General features: G+C 45.2%; 1 protein-coding gene across 3 annotated transcripts in view; it reads right to left on the bottom strand.

Annotated features, from left to right (window-relative positions):
• The window catches only part of LOC148008701 (pseudouridine-5'-phosphate glycosidase-like), a 187,079-nt gene extending 167,744 nt beyond the window's left edge, over positions 1–19,335 (bottom strand). For all 3 annotated transcript variants that reach the window (XR_015689971.1, XM_087674054.1, XM_087674055.1), the window contains exons 1-3: positions 19,143–19,335; positions 18,922–19,042; positions 18,722–18,832 (exon numbers count right to left, since the gene is read on the bottom strand). Coding sequence is in view for 2 of the 3 variants with exons in the window: in XM_087674054.1 (XP_087530180.1) it covers positions 18,722–18,832; positions 18,922–19,042; positions 19,143–19,265 (355 nt within the window). In the remaining variant the exon portion in view is untranslated. The remainder of the gene's footprint in view (positions 1–18,721; positions 18,833–18,921; positions 19,043–19,142) is intronic.
• Positions 19,336–22,088: the final 2,753 nt, after the last annotated feature.

The raw sequence follows: 22,088 nt of genomic DNA, 5'->3' as shown, positions 1-22,088 counted from the left end.
GCAGCAAGGTAGCCTCTGGATGTCGAACACCAGTAAACGCAATCAAGGAAGGCTGGATCTGATGCAAATGACAGTGCAAGAGAGAAAATAATTGAAAACGCAGGCTGTAGGAGAGAGAAAACAGCAAACGCAGGCAGTGGAGAGAGAAAATCTGCTGCAACAGGCTGAGAGAAATTTGTCAAACGCAGCTGTGAGGAGAGAGAAAACGATGGCGACAGTAGACAGGAGAGAGAAAACTGCAGCGACAGCAATCAGGAGTGAGAAAACTGCAGCGACAGCAGTCAGGAGAGAGAAAACTGTGTTGGCGGCAGCTGGGGTCTGCAAACGCAGTAGTATGCTGACGTGGCAGGCTGTATAACAGCTGTGCAGGTGGTCAGCCGCAATCGCCTGGCTGGAAACAGCAGCAAACAGGAGGTGGAGGGCTGGAAACAAGCGCCAAACTGTAGATGACAAAAGGGACAGCTAAGATTGCAATGTCCTCCACAAGAGGGGTGTGGGCAACAAGCTGAAAACACCTAACACCTGCAAAAATGAGATTAAGGACTGAACGAAGGGCAACATACTTATTTATAGAAAGTTTGGGCCCTCCCAAGTGGGTTTGTACTTATGGGACACAGACACTCTCTAGGAACGCATTTCTTTTAAATAAACAAGGTTTCTTCATTAATTAAGCATGTTTTGGGGCTGTTTTAGTAAAGCTAATGCATTTTTTGCTCAACAAGGTGGGGGGGGCGGTTTGTTGTTTAGCAGATTAGTCAGTTCATGGTTGAGTCTGTACATGTGCTACAGCAACCTGGGCACATAGATATTTTAGGCATTTTATTTGCCAACATTTATTGTGTTTTGGCATTATTTGCAGCCAATCGGCCAACATTTAATGCTGGCCGACCAGTCATATTTTATGGCATTTATTTGGCATATATATTCTTAGGCTCCCTCCTCCTCATTCATTCATCACCTAATAGTTCTTGGAGAGAGGGAGCATGTGCCAGTGTCTCCACAGTCGGTGACTCACATTGCTTCTATACTGTCTCATGTCTTGGTATATGGATTCCATTTCCCGAGCATACATCTGAGTTCTCATCTATATTGTGTTCTTTCTTTCCCTTTTTCTTTTGTCACGTGTTTCAACAGTTTATTACAGCTTATGTTTACGCTTCCATTGCTGCACCACTTCTGACATGGTATCAAATTTCAGGATTTGTGTTCTTGCTGATTTCAGGACTTTTTCACCCTTGTTGATCAAGCCGCTGCTGCTCCAACTAGGCAACCTGTTTTGCCTGCGTTTTTTGCTAACGTCAACATCCGTACAGCCTATGCATCCGTTTCAGTCTGCGTTTTGGTGCCTCAGCATCTCCTCCTAGCTGGGCACTTGCATTATCAAGCCGTTTTTGCTGTTTTTGGCAGTTTTTGACTGATTTCTTGACTTTTTACGGCAGCTATTGTCTTATTTTGGTCAGATTTTGGGTTATATTGTATGTGAACTCTTGCTTTTTGCAGTCTGTGCTCGTGTTTTGGCTGTGTTCCCTCTCTAAATCCCTTCTTTTCTCTGCTTCTTTTCTCAATCCTCTACAGATGGCTCCTCCATGCACATCCATTGATGACAAGCTCCATGGACCTGATTATTACATGTGGAGTGCGGTGATGAAGGCCTAGTTTATCCAAAAGTGGTTATAGTACGTGGTTGGCGGAGCTATGGCACTTCCTCAACAGCCTTTTCATGTTCCATCTGATTTTGATGAAGACAACCATGAGGAGGCAGTGCTTACATGGGATTCGAATGATGCCCGTGCATATTCGGCCTTACTTCGGTGTATTTCCAAAGAAGTCCTACCGGCGGTCACCTCCTGCAGGACAACTTCAGACGTATGGCTGAAGTTGCAATTGATGTACAAGGCTCCTTCCACCATGAGGGCCGTTACTCTCTATGGCCAGCTCCAGGAAACTAAAGTTTAAACCCAAAGATACAATCCAATCATTCCTACTTCGAGTTACCCAACTCCAGGACCAACTTCGCATTATGTAGTCTACCCTATCAGAGGCACATCTTGTTGGTACGGTACTCTACAAGCTTCCTCGGGAGTTTGATGGAGTGGCGAATGCTTTAAGGGCGCAGACATCTACGACTCTTGTCAGTTTTATTCATATGTCCTCGATGCTACTTGAGTATGAGGCGACTTTGCGACTACAGGGGGGGCTTCCGTCACATTATGGAGCTTCAGGTGAGGCTCTTGAAACTTTAGAGAGAAGTTCGAAGATGAAGAAGTCGAAGGCCCAATGTTACCACTGTGGCAAGAATGGTCATTTACGGAAGAAATACAAAGAGTTAGTGGCTTCCAGGAAGAAAAAAAAGCAAAAGACGAAGCAGGATATATGGACTCCTCCGACGAGTCATCATCTGCCTCAGATTCCGACTCAACTCCTCTAGCCAAGGCGAAGTCCAAGGCACGGAAGGAATCCTCTTCTTCGGATCGTCGGAAGGGCTTGGTGGCCCCTTCCTCAGCTGCTTTCTAGTGGTGGTGATGAGTTCATTCCTCACAACTCTCCAATGCTAGAAAGGAAGTGTGAGAGGGTGGTGAGATGGGGCAGTTGTACCTCATCTATATTTCTATGCAGATGCACAAGATCCAGTGAGAGACATCCCTGACGCATCGACCGAAGTCTCAAGCAGGTTCCAATCCTGGAGCTGGGATTGACATCTAGGTTCATGATGGGCTAGTTACATGACAAAGAGCGGGTGGCTTTCGTCTGGAGCTCACATGAGGGGACACTTTGGCGATCTGGCCAAAGGCGATCTGGCCAAAGAAGGGGAATTCATGGTCATTTATGCGTTGTGATATTGGTGATAGGATGGTCACTTGTGCTACTTCAGAGGCATTGTTGACAGATATTGAGGGCTATTATAGCTGATACGATTGCCATCGACATCAGGTTCTCTCCGAAGCACCTTGGTGGTGGCTTGCACACCCACTACTTGGGTATCCATGGTTCTACTATGATGGTGTTAGAGATCACAGCCAGTCAGGTGCAATCGGACAGGTACAACAGTGTGCAGTCGGACTGCACAGTCGGACTACCACGTGGCAGTCCGACCTGTGCAGGCAGTCGGCTGCATTTAATGCAGCCGACAGGCTATTTTCTGGCGCCCTGTTTTTGTCCAGATTCTGGCTATAAATAGCCGACATCTCCAGCAGTCTCCTACACTTCTCTGCTCGCAGATTACAGACCGGTGACACGCGCAGATTCCGTCTCTATTCGCAGATTTCAGACAGGAGACAGTGCAGACTGCAGCGGACTTCGAGGTGAACAGCAAGTTGCATCATCGAGGTGGAGACACGCAGTCCAGCCCACTGCGCCCGTGTATATGTCTGCATATCTTTGTATTCAGCACACTTTATACAGCAGATCTTCATCTTCCACTGTCTCTTTCTCTCTCTTCTCTCTCTGCGTTCTCTCTCCCTCAGTCCTACGCTTCCGCACCGCTGCACTCTGACATGGTATCAGAGCAGTGTTAGAGGGCTGACTGAGCGCAGAATCAACCTGAAGAGGAGTTTCTATCGCGACACAAATTTGCGTTTTCAGCGTTTGAGGGCAGACAGGAGGGCTGCGCCTTGGAACAAGGCTGAGGCAAGCGTGGGCGCACAGGAAAGGAGTCCAGGTGGTGGATTTGCTGCTGTTTACTGCTGTTTGACGCGGAGGAAGTTTGAGTTTTCAGCCTCCAAGTGCAGGTTTTGCTTTTTCATCGCCTCCGGCGGGTGAAGAAGTTTCAGGACGCGGAAGAGCCTTAGCAGGCTGAGTTTTCACAGTCAGAAGGGGCTGCTTTTGCGTTTGTGAAGGCATTTCAGGTGAAGGTGTCTACAGAGATTGACTTGGAGTTCCAGTCGATTATGGACCGGAAGGTGCCTGTCTTACCGGCTCTTCCTGCAGATCAGAAGCTCGACGGCGACAACTACCGCATTTGGCGCGTCATGATGTTGGCCCTATGATTTGGCGGAGCTTGTACAGGAGGAGATCGACCGGCCCTCGGTAAGAGATGAGTCCAAACTCTCTTCCGATGCTCGTGCGGAGTTGGCCAAGGCTCAGTCTCATTGGGACAAACTGAATGCCAGGATTCGTTCCTTTCTTTTTCTATCATGTACTATAGCCGTGATCGCTCACATCGAGCACTTGACGGTGGCTCGAGAGATATGGCTGGAGCTTGATCAGATGTACAATCGGATGACCCTTATGAAGCGGGTTTCTTTGGAGGTACAAATGCGGACCTTGTCCGTAAACAAGTCTTCTTCGCTGCGGGAACACATTAATAAGCTAAGGCAGCTTCAGATGCAGGTTCAGAATGCGGGGAAGCCGATTTCCTCCAAAGACATGGCGATCACACTTTTGTCCCAGTTGCCGCCACGATTCAGTACATTTTACTCTGCCCTTATTGCTTCGGGGCGAGAGTCTACTCTTCGGTGGGAAGAGTTGGTTCCTATGGTCTTGGACCAAGAGGAACAGTTAAAGGGACAGAATGCTTCCAAGACGGAGGCACTGACAGGTCAAGCCTCTCAAAAGAAGGGGAAGGACCAAAAGAAGAAGAAGGGGGATAACAAGTCCAAGAAGGACAAGGACAAGGACAAGGACAAAGACTCCACATGCCATATTTGTGGAAAGACTGGCCATTGGAAGAAGGATTGCCCTGACAAAGACAAGAAGGACACCAACAAGAAGGACACCAAGGATTCTGGAGCGGTGGCTGCACCCTCATCAGCTGCATTTCTTCATCTAGCTGTCATTGAGGACGCTTCACCAAATGCTTCCGATGCTGCGATGACGGCTCCCCAGGCTCGAAAGTGGATCGTTGATAGTGGTGCCTCCCGGCACACGACTCCTTCATCAGATGGTGTTGCCCAGTTGCGACCCTCGCGTGGGCAGATTCTCATTGGAGATAGCTCTTCAGTATCTATTGCAGGTCGAGGTAAGATGCAGCTTATTCCAGATGGATGAGGTGGTACCCATACCTCAGAGGTTTTGCATGTACCAGGCTTAGGGTACCATCTCCTGTCAGTTCATAAGATTTGCTCCCTTGGCCTTTTGGTGGAGTTTGATAGTACTACGGTGCGAGTCCTTGATCGTGGATCGAGGAAGGTTCTATCATCCGGATATGAGGAGAACGGCATTTATAAGTTGAAGTCTTCCACCTCCCTCTCTACTCTTCTTCTTACCTCTCAGTCACAGTCAGAGTTATGGCATGCTCGGTTTGGTCACCTCAACTATGATTATCTTCGGAGGGCGTCACGTGGACAGCTTGTTCGAGGGTTGCCAGATATAGTGGTGAGCCAGCAGCCATGTGTCTCCTGCATTCGGGGGAAGCAGCATAGGGATGTCATTCCCCACACAGCTTCGCGGCGGTCTACTTCACCGATGGAGCTTGTATCTACGGATCTATGTGGCCCTATGAGGAATGAGTCCTTGCGTGGAAGCTCTACTTCATGCTGATCGTAGATGACTACAGCAGGATGACATGGGCCTATTTTTTGGCATTAAAGTCAGAAGCTTTCTCACACTTAAAGGATTGGCTTCTCTTTGAGGAGAACCGATCAGGCCGGAAGTTGAAGACCTTGCGATCCGACAAGGGTGGTGAATTTGTTTCTAATGAGTTTGCTCAGTTTTGTGCAGATAAAGGAATTCACCAGGAGTTTGCCAATACCAATACTCCTCAAGAAAATGGCATTCTTGAACGGCAGAACCACAGTATAATCGAGATGGCGCGCACCATGATGAAGCACCGACAGACCCCTCAGGTTCTGTGGGCCGAGGCTGTGGCTACTGCAGTCCACATCATTAATCGATCCCCTACTTCGGCCGTGGAAGGGATGACCCCATTTGAGGCTTACTTTGGGACGAAGCCAGATGTTTCTTACTTTAGGGTCTTTGGGTGTGATGCCTATGTTCACATTCCCAAGGCTCACCGTGATAAATTTGACACAGCTTCCCGAAGACAGGTATTTGTTGGCTACAGCTCCCAGTCCCAAGGCTATCGATTGTATGATCCCGTCAAGCGGGATGTGTACACTAGCCGCGATGTGCGGTTTGTGGAGGTTCCGGCCATATCAACGGGTGAGGAGCATCCCGTTCTTGGAGATCCAGGGGAGAGTTGGGCTCCTTCTACAGTTCCACTGGAGCCCGTGCCTTTTGATTATGATTCCGTTTCTGACACAGAGTCTACTGTTCCACCGAACACCCCTGTGGAGTTACCACCGGTGGATATTCCAGTGTCTTCTGCTGATGGAGAGAGACGAGGGGAGGTTCGGCCTCCTCCTCGATAAGCCCGTGACACACTCCGTGATTCAGGGATCGAGGGGGTTCCTGAGGAGTGGGGACCGCAGGATGGTCCGCGGCGGTCACGGCGGCACCAGGCACATTCAACGGAGCTTGTTTGCTCTAACTATTGTTTGATGACCCGTGTTATGCAGGATCGAGAGCCCACCTCCGTGAAGGAGGCTTTACAGTCCGCACCATGGAAGAAAGCTATGGAAGCCGAGTTGGAGGCTATTGAGAGGAATGGCACTTGGTCACTCGTGCCCCGCCCCCCGAATAAGAAGGTGATTGGCATCAAGTGGGTCTTCAAGACCAAATACCTTAGCGATGGTTCTTTGGATAAGCACAAGGCTCGCCTTATTGCTAAAGGTTTTGCACAGCGCCCAGGGATTGACTGTCATGATACTTTTGCCCCCACAGCTCGTATGGCGACCATTAGAGCTGTTCTTGCTTTGGCTGGCCATAGGAGATGGCATGTTTACCATTTGGATGTGAAGTCGGCCTTCCTCAATGGTGATTTGAAGGAGGAGATCTATGTTGAGCAGCCTCCTAGCTTTGGATCTTCAGATGGGAAAGTCTACAGGTTGAAGAAGGCCTTGTATGGCCTCAAGCAGGCTCCGCGTGCATGGAACGAGAAGATTGATTCGTTCCTCCAGTCTCAGTTGGGATATCGGCGTTCCAAGGCCGATCCGCAGCTTTATGTTCACACTTCCGAGGATGGTTGTGTGCTTTTTGTCTTATATGTTGATGATTTGATTGTCACAGGTGATGATGCACAGCAGGTCCAAGAGACGAAGTCAGCTTTACATCGGACGTTCGAGATGACGGACTTGGGTCTACTCCATTTCTTTTTGGGCCATGAGATTTATCAGTCTCAAAGGGGGATCTTCATCTCTCAACAGAGATATGTACAGGAGCTCTTGGTGTCTTTTGAGATGGAGGATTGTCGGGCCCTTTCTACTCCTATGGATCCGAACTGGAAGGCCACTTCCTATTCAGCTTCTCCTATGGCGGATGCTTCCCGCTATCGTCAGTTGATTGGGTCCTTGATTTGGCTTCTCAACACTAGGGTTGATCTTTGTTTTGCTGTTGGGCTCTTGGCAGGGTTCATGAGTGAACCTAAGACGGTGCATTGGCAGGCTACTTAGAGGATACTTCGGTATTTGAGGGGGACGTCTGATTTAGGGATTCATTACCCCGCAGGGACAGATGGTTCAGATCTTGTACTTGCAGGTTGGAGCGACTCGGATTGGGCCGGTGATGTGGACCACAGGCGGTCTACTACAGGTTACTGTTTTACCTTGGGTGCAGGTGTTATCTCATGGAGTAGCAAGAAGCAGCCCACGGTAGCCCTTTCGTCTTCTGAGATGGAGTATCGGGCCGCGTCTTCCACCATATGTGAGGCTGTGTGGCTTCGGAGATTATTGGAGAAGCTTGGGTGCCCCCAGACTCATCTTACTTTGCTGCAATGTGACAATGAAAGTTGCATTGCCTTGGCATGGAATCCTGTTTTTCATGGCCGGACGAAGCACATAGAGATACAGTACCACTTCATCAGAGAAAAGCTTCTGGATGAGACCATCACTGTGGAGTACTGCAAGATGGAGGACAATCTTGCGATTTGTTTACGAAGGCACTACCCCAGGCTCTACTTCGGAGACATTCCAGATTCCTCAGGCTTCTGCCCTGCCCAGGCTCTGAGAGGGGGTGTTAGAGATCACAGCCAGTCAGGTGCAGTCGGACAGGTACAACAGTGTGCAGTCGGACTGCCACGTGGCAGTCCGACCTGTGCAGGTAGTCGGCTGCATTAAATGCAGTCGGCTGCATTAAATGCAGTCGGCTGCATTAAATGCAGCCGACAGGCTATTTTCTGGCGCCCTGTTTTTGTCCAGATTCTGGCTATAAATAGCCGACATCTCCAGCAGTCTCCTACACTTCTCTGCTCGCAGATTACAGACCGGTGACACGCGCAGATTCCGTCTCTGTTCGCAGATTTCAGACAGGAGACAGTGCAGACTGCAGCGGACTTCGAGGTGAACAGCAAGTTGCATCGTCGAGGTGGAGACACGCAGTCCAGTGCACTGCGCCCGTGTATATATCTGCATATCTTTGTATTCAGCACACTTTATACAGCAGATCTTCATCTTCCACTGTCTCTTTCTCTCTCTTCTCTCTCTGCGTTCTCTCTCCCTCAGTCCTACGCTTCCGCACCGCTGCACTCTGACAGATGGACATTGTTGTATGTACTATGATGCGACATTATCATTGTATATTGTATTGTATCAGATGACCCATGATCTGAGAGAGGGTGTTAGCGCTTCCATTGTTGCACCACTTCTGATCGGGGGGCCCCTATTTGTTATGGGCACTTAGGAAGGGTAAGCACCAAAACAGGGTCAAAATATCTTGAAACACGTTTCCTGGACTAAAATGTTTTGTAATCCCAAAACAAAGCCACATGGTATTTCAAGCTAAATCCGAAACGTTTCAGTGTCATTTTGAGTGTTGATCAAGTGAAATCACGCATTTCAATACAACATATTACAAGCAAAAAGGGATCCGCCCTTTCAATCATGACTCTTCAAAAAAGAAAAATTCTAATTCTTACACATGCGAACAATAAAAGCGAGCAACTAAAATGAGGATTGTGGCTACGATTTGGTTGCAACTATAGTTCGTCGATCAAGACCAACACTTATAACAATCAATTATGACCAACACAAAATCTACTCTCTCTCTCTCTCTCTCTCTCTCTCTCTCTCTCTCTCTCTCTCTCATAACTTCTTCTAACTTATAAAAGTTCTTCCATATTGATAAGTCTTTAAATGCTATTAACTACGATATCACATAATCCTCATCTCCCCTTGATGATATGGCATTCTTGTTCCCATTTCACCCCTTCGAAAATTCCTGTTCCCATTCCAAAGTTTCCCTCAACTATGGGTTATATACTAGGTCGTTACTAATAGAACCTAGTTGACCATGAGAGCTTTCCCAGTAAAAGAAATGCAAATCATACTCAAATAGATCAACTTTCGCAAGATGGAGTCCAACACTGTTACAAATTGCTATGTTGTTGTGATATCAACTCCCACCTAGAACCCAATCTGACAGTCTATCCGTTGCTCACCCACTCAATGCCCAAGTGTGAACTTGTCACAACACAACAAAAAAGGATTTTGTATCCTTTCTACTTATTTGTATATTTAATTGTTTGTTTAATTTGTTTTCTTTGCAATTACTAGATATAAAGGAAAGTGCATTAGAGCTAGCCAGTAATGAGTGATCAAAGGTTATGGTGGGAGCACGTAGTGGGTTAAGAGAAAGATAGTATACACTTTCACCTGTATGACCCGGTTAGAAGCCTTTAACCAAAACTCAACCATTTCAGGGTCAAGCTCGCACAAATGTTTGTACTTTATGTATGTCTAAGCTGAAAGCTTAAATCCACATGTCTTTGCATGGAAAACTCATATGCAAATTTCAGCATTGTTTTGTATTATACTCATAAAGAGCTTTTATATGACACTCATGTTGAGAGGGAGGCCTAAATTTTAGGGGATCCCTAAATTTTAGGAGCCTCAAATTAGTCTAAAAATACTAGTCCTAAAAAATAGAAATGACATTCATTTGGTTGTTTTTTTTTTCCTTAATAGTACTCAGCCCAAAAAAGGAAAGCCATAGAGGAGAGACAAGTGTTAGAACACTTGTAACATAAGCTTTCAAGTGGCCTTCCACTTGTTACATCTCTTAACATGTGGCTAGACACTTGTCTTATGCTACTTCACTTTTCCTTTTTGCACTACCTCTCCCCTTTCCCCTATAAAGAGAGCTCATTTTTATTCACTGTATGTAAGTTTTCTTGGTTGTAAACTCTTGTACAGCAACTAAAAGTTAGGCCCCATCAATCAACATCATCATTCTCCACCATCAAATACCTCCATATTCCCTCTCTTCTTTCACTACTATTTTACAGAATAGCAAACTTGTAAATTCATTATAGATCTTCCTCCTCAGGCTCTTCTTCATTTCTAAAATAAGAACCAATCCATATCAATGTGTTACTAATCAACCATGGAGAAGGGCTGATTTCCCCTCTTTCTCTCATATCTTGTAAAGAAATCTTTTGAAATTTATTTTTATTGAATAGTGAGTGTTGTATGTGTGTATGTACATCTTTTCATGATCTTGTGAGAGTGAGAACTACTTCTCCTCACTCTTTGGTTGATTGTAACTAAGCTCTTTCCTAAAGAACTTGGGTTGAGCAAAAATAAATTTCTCGGAGGGGGGATTGCCCATCTTCAACCTTGATCTTGTCTCCATTACTTTTACATTTCTATGGTTGCAAATTATCATATTTAGCATTAAGTATTTGTTCTCTCCATTTCTTGAAATATTAAATCTTGAAAACAAATAAATATCATAATTGTTAAGCATACTACGTTGTTCAAGGCATTTATAGAACTCCCCAATCCGTGTTAAAATCGAGGTCTATAAGAAAACCGAATAGCTTACACCAATTAATTTTCACACGTGCTGCTCTACAAACCACTTCTAGTGCCAATCTCACTCTCTCTGACATCAACTCATTATCCTCAACATAGAGGGTCATACGAATCTACATACTTTGAGTCTAGCAACTCTACCTCCATCTACATTGGCAACATAAGGCCCCTCAAGCCATTGACTCTTCCTCAAAGGAAGGACATCACCCCCACAAAGAGAAGAAAGAGGTAGGTGTTAACCTAAAAAGGTGCATAACAAATTTAAAACCTTAATTAGCTCTTTAAAACAGCCCAATACTCAAACCTACCAAACTTTATTAAAAATTACCAATGTTTTAGTGTCCCATAAGCAAACACCCACTTTGGGACAATCCATATCTATAAATATGAGGCTACCCAGCCACTTTCTTCATCCTTGTTTTGCAGATTATACTTCAATCGGCACCAGTTTTCCACTGCTGTATACACCCCTCCTTGGCAAATACCTCAGTTTGTGGTGCAGCCAGCTTTCCATCAGCTCCAATAGATCAGTCCATTCAGCCTAACTGCTGTGTTTGCTGCAGGCGCCTTCTCTGTAGCCCGTCTACACATCCAGCCTGAAATCACCAACCCCAGAGGCTGTACAGACCTGGCTGATTTTGCTGACATCATCAGTTCTGCAGTCACCAACCCCATTTCAGGCAGCAGTAGGCACAACCTCCTATATCATTTGCTTCATCTTCAGCCTCCTGCCCTCATTTTTGTGTTGGTACTTTGGTGTTTTGTTCTTAGTGCTGTCAAAAGATGACATACCAACAAGACATCAGGGTTGGCGGGGAGGAACATGGAGTGAACTCGGCAAACATGAAGAAGAGCAGAGAAGAGAGAAGAAACTCAGACGAATGGAATGACGAAGTTCCGAATCATGGAGTGAATGTGATACAAGGGACCAAGGGTGCCATAGCACAAGGAAGATGATGAAGACAGCCACAAACCACAAACCGCAATGTCCTCCTAAAGGGGTGTGAGGGTAGTGGAGAGGCTGGAGAGAAGAGGTGACGGATTGAATGAATTAGCCGTAAGGAATGAATGAGAGAGTGGCCTATAAATAGGCACAGTCAGTCTAGGATGGTGCCCCTTTTTGGGGCTGTAAACCCTAAACGCAAACCCTAGACGCAAAACGCAAAAGCGCAAACTGTGGGTGAAGGGTGAAGGGTTTCTCAACACCCCCTCTCAGGCCCAAAAAGGGGAACAAGAGAAGAGTGAGGTGGAGATGCAATGCTACATGCTGAAGAATGCTCATGCAGCAGGTGCCACTTGGACAGTGTCCCTCGTGGGGAAATTGTTTACTTGCCCAAGCACCCTAGTACAAAGATGATGAAAACATGCAATGCATAGAAGGAATGTCGGACTTTGTGTGGTGCCGAGAACCATAAGGATATGCCTGTACTCAATCTCGAGAGGTGGCTCCATGCTGACCAAGTGACGAAGGCAAGAAAAGAAGAGGAGGAAGAAAATGGAGAGGATCCCTAAGATCCAAGATTTCCACCAAAAAGGGAACCTGCAATAAAGAACAATAGACAGAGTGAACCGGAGAATCCGAAACTCAACCTCGAGAGAGAAACCACTAGCTCCGTGCATCCATGTTGGAAGGAATACGAAGGCCTCGTCACCAAGTCGCAGCTAAACCTCCGAGGTCCCGATCTAGGTGGTACCTGAAGATCCTGGGTATCAGTAGAAGAGATGATTGGTCGAAGACAGCCACCCCAAGAAAGTAGAGGATGGATGAAGAACTTCATGTGGAGTAGGTTCCCCCTCTGAGGTGGGAGGTGGAGGGGCCCCTGCTGAAGTCGAAGAAGAAGTAGATGCCCCCTCTGAGGGCAAAGAAATAACATCCCCTCTGAATCCCCCTTTGAAGTAGATAGGGAATCCAAAAACTCATGGATCACGGACTCTGAAATGTCTGATGACGAAGGAAGTGCCGCCGGTCGTGCCGAAGAAGATATCTAGGATGCTGAAGAGCTACTAAGTAGTCGAGGGTGGGAAAGGGTGGGGCTCAAAATGAGCAAGAGGTAAGCAATAGTTGCTATCTGTCAGTGGAGCATACTGGGTAGCTGAAAAAGAGGAAGGAGTCGAGCAGCCACTGTCTCTCGAAGGAGCAGACTGACGAGGAGACGATATCAAACAATCACTGTCTCTCGATGGAGCGGATTGCAGAACTGCGAGCCGTGGTAGCCACTGTACCCAAAAATAGGTGGGAAAAGATTGCCGCGAGCATTGCGACGATCTCCAGGAGGTCGTAGCGCCAATCAATCCTCCATGTGCTCGAAAAGACTTAGTGCGCATCAGATGTGTCTTATTGCCTTGAGCATAGTACTCTGATAGCCAATGCAAAACGATCTCTGTGGCCCAGAAAGGAGAGGTGGCACAAGGAGTGCCTAGTGGAAGATGCATGTACTCCAGAGGGGTGGGGTGCAAAGGTCAAAGTCAACAAGCATCAGTGGTGTGTCCAGTGATGCCACAGTAGGAGCACCCAGTAGTCTGGTCATGTGTTGGTAAAGAAGCCATGGATACCAGAGTGCCTTACTGAAGAAGAAAGAGGTCAGCCACCATGAACCACGAACCGCAATATCCACCTCAAGGGGTGTGAGGGCAGTGTAAAGCACGAACTGCAATGTCCATCTCAAGGGGTGGGAGGGTAGTGGAAGGGTTGGAAGTGAGCTGTCAGTGGGAGGAGGATGCGACCAGCAATAAGAGATTATAACCAATAGAAAAACGCAGGTGAGGAGAGAGAAATACTAAAAACGTAGGTAGGACAACCTAGAGGAGAGAGAAAGACTAAAAACGTAGGCAACAGGTGAGAGAGAGACTAAAAACGCAGGCAGGACAGCCTGCAGGAGAGAGAAAGACTAAAAACGTAGATAGCAGGACTGTGATGACGTGGTAAGCTGTACGGCAGCAGGTCTGCACAGGAACAACAGTAGCCTGGCTAGAATCAGCTCCAAACTGCGTGAAGAGGGCTGGAAATCAGGCGCCAACTGATAGAGACAGCAATGGACAGCTTTGGCTGAGATATCCTCCGCGAACGGGGTGTGGGCAGCAAGCTAAAACACCTGAAATCTGCAAAAACGAGATTTTGATACATCGGAAGAAGAAGAGAAATGGATGCCGAACCCGCCACCGGTCTTTGCCTTCACTGGAGCGGAGGATCTTTGCCGCTCTTTGAGCAAATCCAACTCTCATACCATGTCAAAAGATGATGTACCAGCGTGACATTAGGGTTGGCGGGAAGGAACATGGAGTGAACTCGGCAAACATGGAGAAGAGAAGAGAAGAGAGAAGAAACTCAGATGAATGGAATGATGAAGTTCCGAATCATGGAGTGAATGTGATACAAGGGACCAAGGGTGCCGTAGCACAAGGAAGATGATGAAGACAGCCACGAACCACGAACTGCAATGTCCTCCTGAAGGGGTGTGAGGGTAGTGGAGAGGCTGGAGAGAAGAGGTGACGGACTAAATGAATCAGCCGTAAGGAATGAATGAGAGAGTGGTCTATAAATAGGCACAGTCAATCTAGGATGGTGCCCCTTTTTGGGGCTGCAAACCCTAAACACAAAAACGCAAAAACGCAAAAACGCAAATTGTGGGTGAAGGTTGAAGGGTTTCTCAACAAGTGCAGGCCACCCCACTGAGTGCAACACATTCTCTAGTCCATCTCTACCCCAAGTCCATTCTAAGACACAGAGATTCGAGGTTTTGTATTCACTCTTGCATAGTGTGTTCACAACATTTAGCATTCTTCGTTCATTCTTCTCACTTTGAGTTTCTCTTCAGCTATAAGTTCTACTATTATCACTTTGTGTTTTGTCATACACTCATTTTAATCCTCTGTGCTCCAGTATTTCTTCACAATAGGAGATGTTAGCAGTAGTGTGTCTTGCATAGTCATCTCCTACCTCTAAGCCTCAATTCGAGTCAAACGAGGACATTACGAGCTTTGACACTCAATCTCTCATGTTTTGATGGAGGATGAAGCAGCTCTATTTAGAGCATACATTTCTTTTTCAATCAATTTTAGGTAGTGTTCACACTGGCTGATCCAATTTTCAGCCCAGTGCATTTCTTTTTCAATGGCAACAAGAGGCTGCCTTCACACCAGCAAAATGGAGCAACCAGCATTTCTTGCAAAGGTGACAGCATTTTATTATTATTTTATTGCTGTTTATGCTGGTCGGCCAGCATTTCTTGCTAAGGTGACAGCATTTTATTATTATTTTATTGCTGTTTATGCTGGTCGGCCAGCATTTATTGCACCATCTAGCAGCACTTGGCCAGTTTCAGCATTTTTTGGCTATTAATAGCCATTCCACAGTGGCTGATCATCACTCTACTTTTCTGATCTTCAGCGCACACTAGCATTTGAGACTACTCTCTATCTTTTGATGCTGCCATTTGTCATCAGCCTGATCCACATCTTTCCTGCGATGAATGGGATCATCAATAAGGAAAGAACACCACCTTAATCTGAAAATGCAGGTCTGCAGCCCTGAAAATTGACACCCAAATGCTCAAAGAGTGCACTCCTCTTCATAGACTCCGGCTCCCATGCGTGGCTCTAATACCATGTGAGATTGCACAACAGAAAAGGAAAGCAAACACACAGAGAAGACTAAAAGAGAACGTAGGTAAGAGAATGAAAAATCTAACTACAATGGCTTAAGGATACAAGGCTGCCAAAGTCAGCTCCAACACGCAACTCTGTGTTAGTGTGGGCACCAAGCGGTAGCCGGGGGTGAGAGAATGAAGAGGACTAGCTGATCACAAAGGATCAATGATGAATGATGAGAGAGAGAGAGAGAGAGAGAGAGAGGGGGTAGGCTGCCTATATATGGGCAGCTCCTAATGTCCTCATCTAACTCAAACTGAGGTTCATAGGTAGCAGATGATGGTACAAGACACAAATCTACTAACAATTGGAGGAGCTTGCCTATCCACAAACAGTGACTACTACACTTCTATGTGACAATGAGAGTTGCATAGCCTTGGCACGAAATCCCATATTTCATGTGACAACAAAGCACATTCAGATACAGTATCACTTCATCCATCAAAAGATCTTGGACAAGACCATTGATATGGAGTATTGTAAGACAGAGAATACCTAGGTAGTTCCTTAGGCCATTCTTCATCAGCATTCCAAGTCCCTAAGCCTCATGCCACATCCAAGATTTGGGAGGGGGGGTTAGAGAGTTGGTCACCTCCAAGACAAGCATAGGCTTAGTCAAGGCAGAGTTGGCCAGTTTAGGAAGCATCGGCACTATACAGGAGCAGGTTGAGCAGATTTTTCAATTGCCTAGCCAGTTTTGCCCAATCGCCACAGCAGCAGGCAGAACACACAAGCAAGCCAACAACGGTCAAACAGTGTGCATGTCGGGCAGGTGCCATGTAGCAGCCTGCACATTTATTGCAGCTGTCAGCCACTTTTTTGCTGCAATTGGCCAGTTTTTGATTGGTCGACCTGCAGTTTTTTTTTTTTTTTTTTTTGCCTAATTATGGAAGGCCTGTCCCTAGTCATTTTCGCTTTGTGATTTGTGCACATTAAGAAATCCCGGCTGTTCATAGTCTCATGTACATGTTCTACCTTCTCTATTCAGCATTCATTCTCTGCAGTGTCCAGCATTCCTCTCTCTTTTTTTCTGTAAAAGCATTCCTCTCTCTCTCTCTCTCTCTCTCTCTCTCTCTCTCTCTCTCTCTCTCGTCATACACTTCCACATCACTGCATTCTAACATTGCAAACCTCTATCCATTGTGTTGGGCCCACTCTGTGGCCTCAAAGAAGGTGAAAATGTTGTCCAAAATACTCTGATCCTAGACAAAGTCTATCTGTGTGTCATCAATCATGATTCAAGTCTCAAAGATGCATCATTGTATGAGCTCTAATCGATCCCCTCCTTTGGGGAGGAGACAAACTAGACCAACAAATAGACCGCTTAACATTCTCTCAGAGCCGAAGATCTCCCAAAAGGGCTATAGCATGGAAGCCTTCACTTCCTAGTAGGTGCAGAAAAAAGTCCTCAAAAGACCATCCTCTCCTCAATACTTGTACCTGTCCTATGAATCAAAGGCACAAAACATCTCTTGCTTAGTGAAAGGTGCAAGGAAAATGAGCCTCCCGTCTCCTCTGTCATCAGAGATGTAGTCCCGCACTTGCTCTTTACAACGAAATACCCAAGCCAATACCATTTTATGCTGAAAAAGCTATCTATAGAAGTCAATAGCAAGTCCCATCACCTCCTCATGGCATGATCTCACTCTCCTATACTGATTGCACAAGTTGCGATTTGGTCTCCTAAGATGCTAGGCCAATGCATCTAGAAAACTCTTTGCACATGGTGTCTCCTAAGATGCTAGGCCAATGCATCTAGAAAACTCGGTCATCCTATCCTCTAGGCTCGCTAGAGCTGCTCATACCCACCATTCTTAGGCATGCTCACTCTTCGATTTGGTCTGCAACTTCTAAGAAATTTCCCACCTACGCCTTTGCCATTGTTGCTGCAACTACTGCATTTTTCACCTTAACTCGCTTTGTTCCTTCACGTGTGTGATTGTATGGCCAACCTATTACTCCAACACAATTCCAAGCATATACAACACCTCATACCAAGTGTTCAAGTGGTTTGTTCTCCACACTAGCCAACCAGCCTAAGACCCACATCTCCAAAACAAGGAAAGAAAAGAAAATACTCCTTGAGGAGAAAGGAGGGGTTGTTGTATGGTGGGTGGGGGGTGGGGTGGGTGGGGAGGGCCTTCAATGAGTATTGGGATATAATCCAAGGTTCCAATACTCTCTCTCTCTCTCTCTCTCTCTCTCTCTCTCTCTCTCTCTCTCAGCCCTGTACGCTTGATCTTAGATATATGTCATCGTGAAGTGTGCCTACAAGCAAGGTTAAGTAAATTCATTAGGTAGACTCAAATTGCTCGTCAAGCTTCCCCATGTAAAATAGGGATTCTACAACTAAAAAGTTGTAGCCATGTACGATGTCTTGCAAGGAGATTGATTCCCTTGTAGCAAGTGGTTGAGTATATCGTATACTTGGGTAATGTTTCCCAAATCCCAACTTCCTAGGATCAGTCTTTCAAGTTAAAATGAGTGCGGTTCGCTAGAGGAAAGCCTTCTATGGCTTCATGCATGCTCATAGGGCTTGTTAGCAGCCCCTATTGATGATTCCACCTATAGTGCAATATTCGGCAAGATTAACTTTGTATTGCTTCCCTAATATGAGCTTGCAAGAGAGATCCCCACCCTCCCTTGTGTGATTGTCTAATCATTGCAAATTACCAATGGGAAACTCGGTCTTTGTAGTTCACGACACCACAAATTTTGGACCATTCCGCTTCTCTATCGACTTGAATTTCTTCCAATACTTTTCAAGCTTGGATCTTTCACTTGTAGCATAGAGACAATTTCTTGTTAAACTAGAGGCTTTGCACCTGACTCAGGTGGCCTATACACACCAAACCAAACTACTCATCCCCATCATGTGCAAATCATTCCTTTTGTTATGTTTTGGAGATCAAAGTCTCCATCCTAAAGTCTTTTGCAATATGCTTTAGGAGCTGTTTTACAAAGTTTCCTTCATGACAATATCTTTCACTCAGAGATGAAGTAAACAAGTGATAATGCCTTCTCAAGACAAAGTTCTTTGCTCTTGCATCAAATCATGTTATTAGCAAGATCATCTATTTTTTATAACCCGTACCTCTTTGTTCTTGTGTTTTATTGGCAGTCCATGTTGCTATGCATAGTTAAATAACATTGGAGTTTTCATATTGCCATAGCCTACTTGTCAAAAGGAGAGACTAGTGACATATTTTCACTCTTCCTCGTTCCAACGAGAGACCCACTCTTACAAATATGGCGGTAATGTGTGTTACCTATGCATGGCACGCCATTGAGGATAGCAATTGTGGCTGGAACAGCTCCATTCTCTTTGATAATATTCTCTACCTCCATTGCAGTGTGAAGATTTTGTGGATAAGGCATTCCTGCATGTGCAAAAACAGGGTTTACAAGATGCCTCCTGCATTCTTTAAAGAGGTGGAACAACTTGGGCAAAGGGAATACACATAGTCACCATGAGTTATGATTGTCGATTCAAGTGCAACCACAGGCAATGCCTCACATAATGCACGGCGGACGCTATGCTCTATTCTGAATCCTAGCCTATCGGCTGATTTGATATGATCCATGTTTCCCTGAAAGAAAGAACATCAAGATCCTCTGTTAACCTGTATCACCTTAAACGTGAGAGCCAGGTACTTAGAGATCAGAGGAAAATAAAAGATGATCACTCACGGCATGAGGTACAGACGAAGAGAGATGCCGGTGAATAGTCGCAAGCCGAAAGCTTGTGCAAGGCGCCATGGCCTGTTGTCCAGGTTCAAGCTCCCCCTTCGTGAAAAGACCAGTGTCAGACATGTTACAATTGTTCTACGACGGCTGGCAAGGCAATCGGTACAACATACGCCTAAAAGTTTGTTGGCGACTCGGTTTTACTAACGGGAGCAAAAAAAACTACATGATCCTGCTATTTATAGAGAGTGAGAGACGAGTCCACACTAAGATTTGACTTTAGAAAGAGCTTAGGACACTTGCATTTAATTCAAGGTGACCGCCCCCAAAAGAAGCATAGTCAACAAGTCCCCGAGTAGAATTGTCCAATCCGAGGAGAATTAACCACTGTGATTGAGTTTGCACAAGATCGAACGGTTGAGGTGGATCAAATGTGTTGAAAAATAGACAAATGATGTATGATCCAGGAAGAGCTGTCCTGAACCTCATACGCACAATAAGGAAGGTGGAACAACCCAAACTCTATAAAGCATTGTACTTGAATATGAAATGAATACAATGTCATGATGCTTTGTACTTTCAGTTAAGTGTAGTGTCATTGTCGATCTTACACAAGATTGTGTTTATGAGTCCAAGCTAATCTATATTGGAACTTAATTCACTTGTGTAACAGTTTGTCTCTACTTGTTCATGTCATTATGAGTTTGGTCTTCATCTTTCAGCTACCATAGCTTGTGTCATGCTCTAGATCCGCAGCTTTTCACATGGTATCAGAGCCCAGTTGGGCATGGCACAACTCATACTCTGAATCTCTAGTCTCCCTTCACCTTTGGTGATCTCTAACCAGCTCACATTCAGCTCTGCACCTACCCACCTTGGAGCTTTTGGATCTCTCTCTACGAGCCATATCTTCAAGTGATTCCTTCTAGAGATATCTTCCTATGCTCAAGACGCTTCATCGTACCACCTCAATCGACGACATTATTGCTTCCCAGCTCTAGCATTGCAAAAATCGAAACACACTGTCATGTCTGCCTGTTCACGGTCATACTACTATCGCCAATCGTACAGTTCGCGATCAACCCTGTGAGCATAAGGCTTTTGAAGCTCACTATGCAAGCCTACTCCCCATGCAATATCTTGGGTAATGGTCAACTCGTTGAGCTGCACGAACTGAAAGAACAGTTGGCTGTCTAAAACCCTAGAGGAAGCCATATCCAGAAATTTGAAAAGCTTGGCAACCTTGTTCCTTTTCTCACTACCATCATCAACAGTGATTTTAATCACTGAGCAATACTCTCTGAAGCTCATTACTATTCTGGAAGTGCCCGAGGAAGCTCAGAAGCCATCCACGAAGTTCCTGAGAGAAAGCAGATCTAGTACCGACTAGTATTCATTAACACTCAACTAGTGTCAATTTGACACTGATTCTCTTGTGTCTCTTGACACATTAAAATACAATATCTTGCTGGTTAACTGAAGTTTAGCAAAATGGCAGAGATTGAGCAAATAACTAAATTCAACGGTGAAGAATTTCATGCCTGGAAGGAAAAGACCATGTATCACCTGATGCGAAAGGACTTGTGGAACCTGTTTAAAGATGATGCAGATAACAAGAAGGAAGATAATGAAGACAGGTTTGTTAAAGAATACCAGTTCAAAACCAAAGAATGGAAGAAGATGAATAATAAGGCACTAGGCATCATTACATGGGGACTAAGTGATGATGTGCTACATCATATATCTGGCATTAGAAATGCTAGAACCGCTTGGGAGGAACTTGACAGAATGTTTGCTACCCAAGCAAAGAACTCAAAGGTAAAACTCCTCATGCAGTTTTATAAACTAGATATCAAAGACAATACTTCTATGACCACGCACATTAACAAGTTCAAGAGCCTAAAAACCCAGCTTGCAACGCTTAAGAAGAATATTGATGAAGATGAAGCAATAGCTGTACTACTTGCAAGTGTAAACAAGGATCCATATGAGAACCTTGTGTCCACTCTGAGTAATGTTCCGAGTCTCTCACTCAAAGATATTGAGCACTCACTGCTTGATGGAGAAAGCAAATTTGATAATGTATGGATTTGGTGAGCGATCCATAATTAGGCATGTTTTACGAATTTCCCTTGTGCATTGCAAAGATGGCATCTAGGTCGACTATGTGGTTTCCATGTGTCTATTTCTACAGAGACTTGTTCGATTTGATTTCTAAGGAATATTAGTCCATTACCTTGGTCTTTAATTACTCGAGTGTTTCACATCTAAGGTCTACCTAGCAAGATCTTATAGTCTACTCCCCTCATAATAATAAAATTTATAGAGAATTGGACATTGACAATTTTCACTAACTAATCCTTCAAAACTCCAAATAACTTTTGTCTCATTGGTCAATGTCACATTGAAGTTGTTGGGGGTAAAGGCGCATGTGCGTAGCCACATGTTTATTACTACACTGACAGTACCCACACACCTATACATTGCAAGTGGTGGGTGCCCATCATTGTCACTTCATTCTTTATTCTTTTAGTGGCATTTGAATAAAGGAAGGCCGGTCACACATTGTAACTATTGGAGTTCCCATATATTGTGTATCTCTCTCTTGCTCTTACTCCTTCCACCATAGCTTTTGCTTGCACTCACATGCTTCCACTTATGGCTCACTTCCTTCAACTGGTATCAGAGCCAACCATTCGAGGAGTTTCTTCATCATTTGCCTCAGCTCAGTTTCAAAGCTTCAACTCAAGGTTTCATAGTAGCCATTGTTTCTTTCTCTCGAGGTATGCATTGAGTCTTTTCTTCTTCTAACTTGTTCTACTCCACACTTGCTGAGGACCTTTCCAAGGCTTAGTTGAGCCTCGTTGAGTGCTTATTGAGCCGAGGAGTACCCATTTTATCAATTTTGAGTGGATACATAGCATGTTGTAGAAATCGTAGATAGCTATG

Source organism: Lygodium microphyllum, unplaced genomic scaffold (assembly GCF_053477565.2).
Source record: "Lygodium microphyllum isolate KBCC unplaced genomic scaffold, Lygodium_microphyllum_v1.1.10 scaffold_78, whole genome shotgun sequence".
NCBI classification, from domain to species: Eukaryota; Viridiplantae; Streptophyta; class Polypodiopsida; order Schizaeales; family Lygodiaceae; genus Lygodium; species Lygodium microphyllum.
This window is presented reverse-complemented; position numbering and strand designations above follow the sequence as displayed.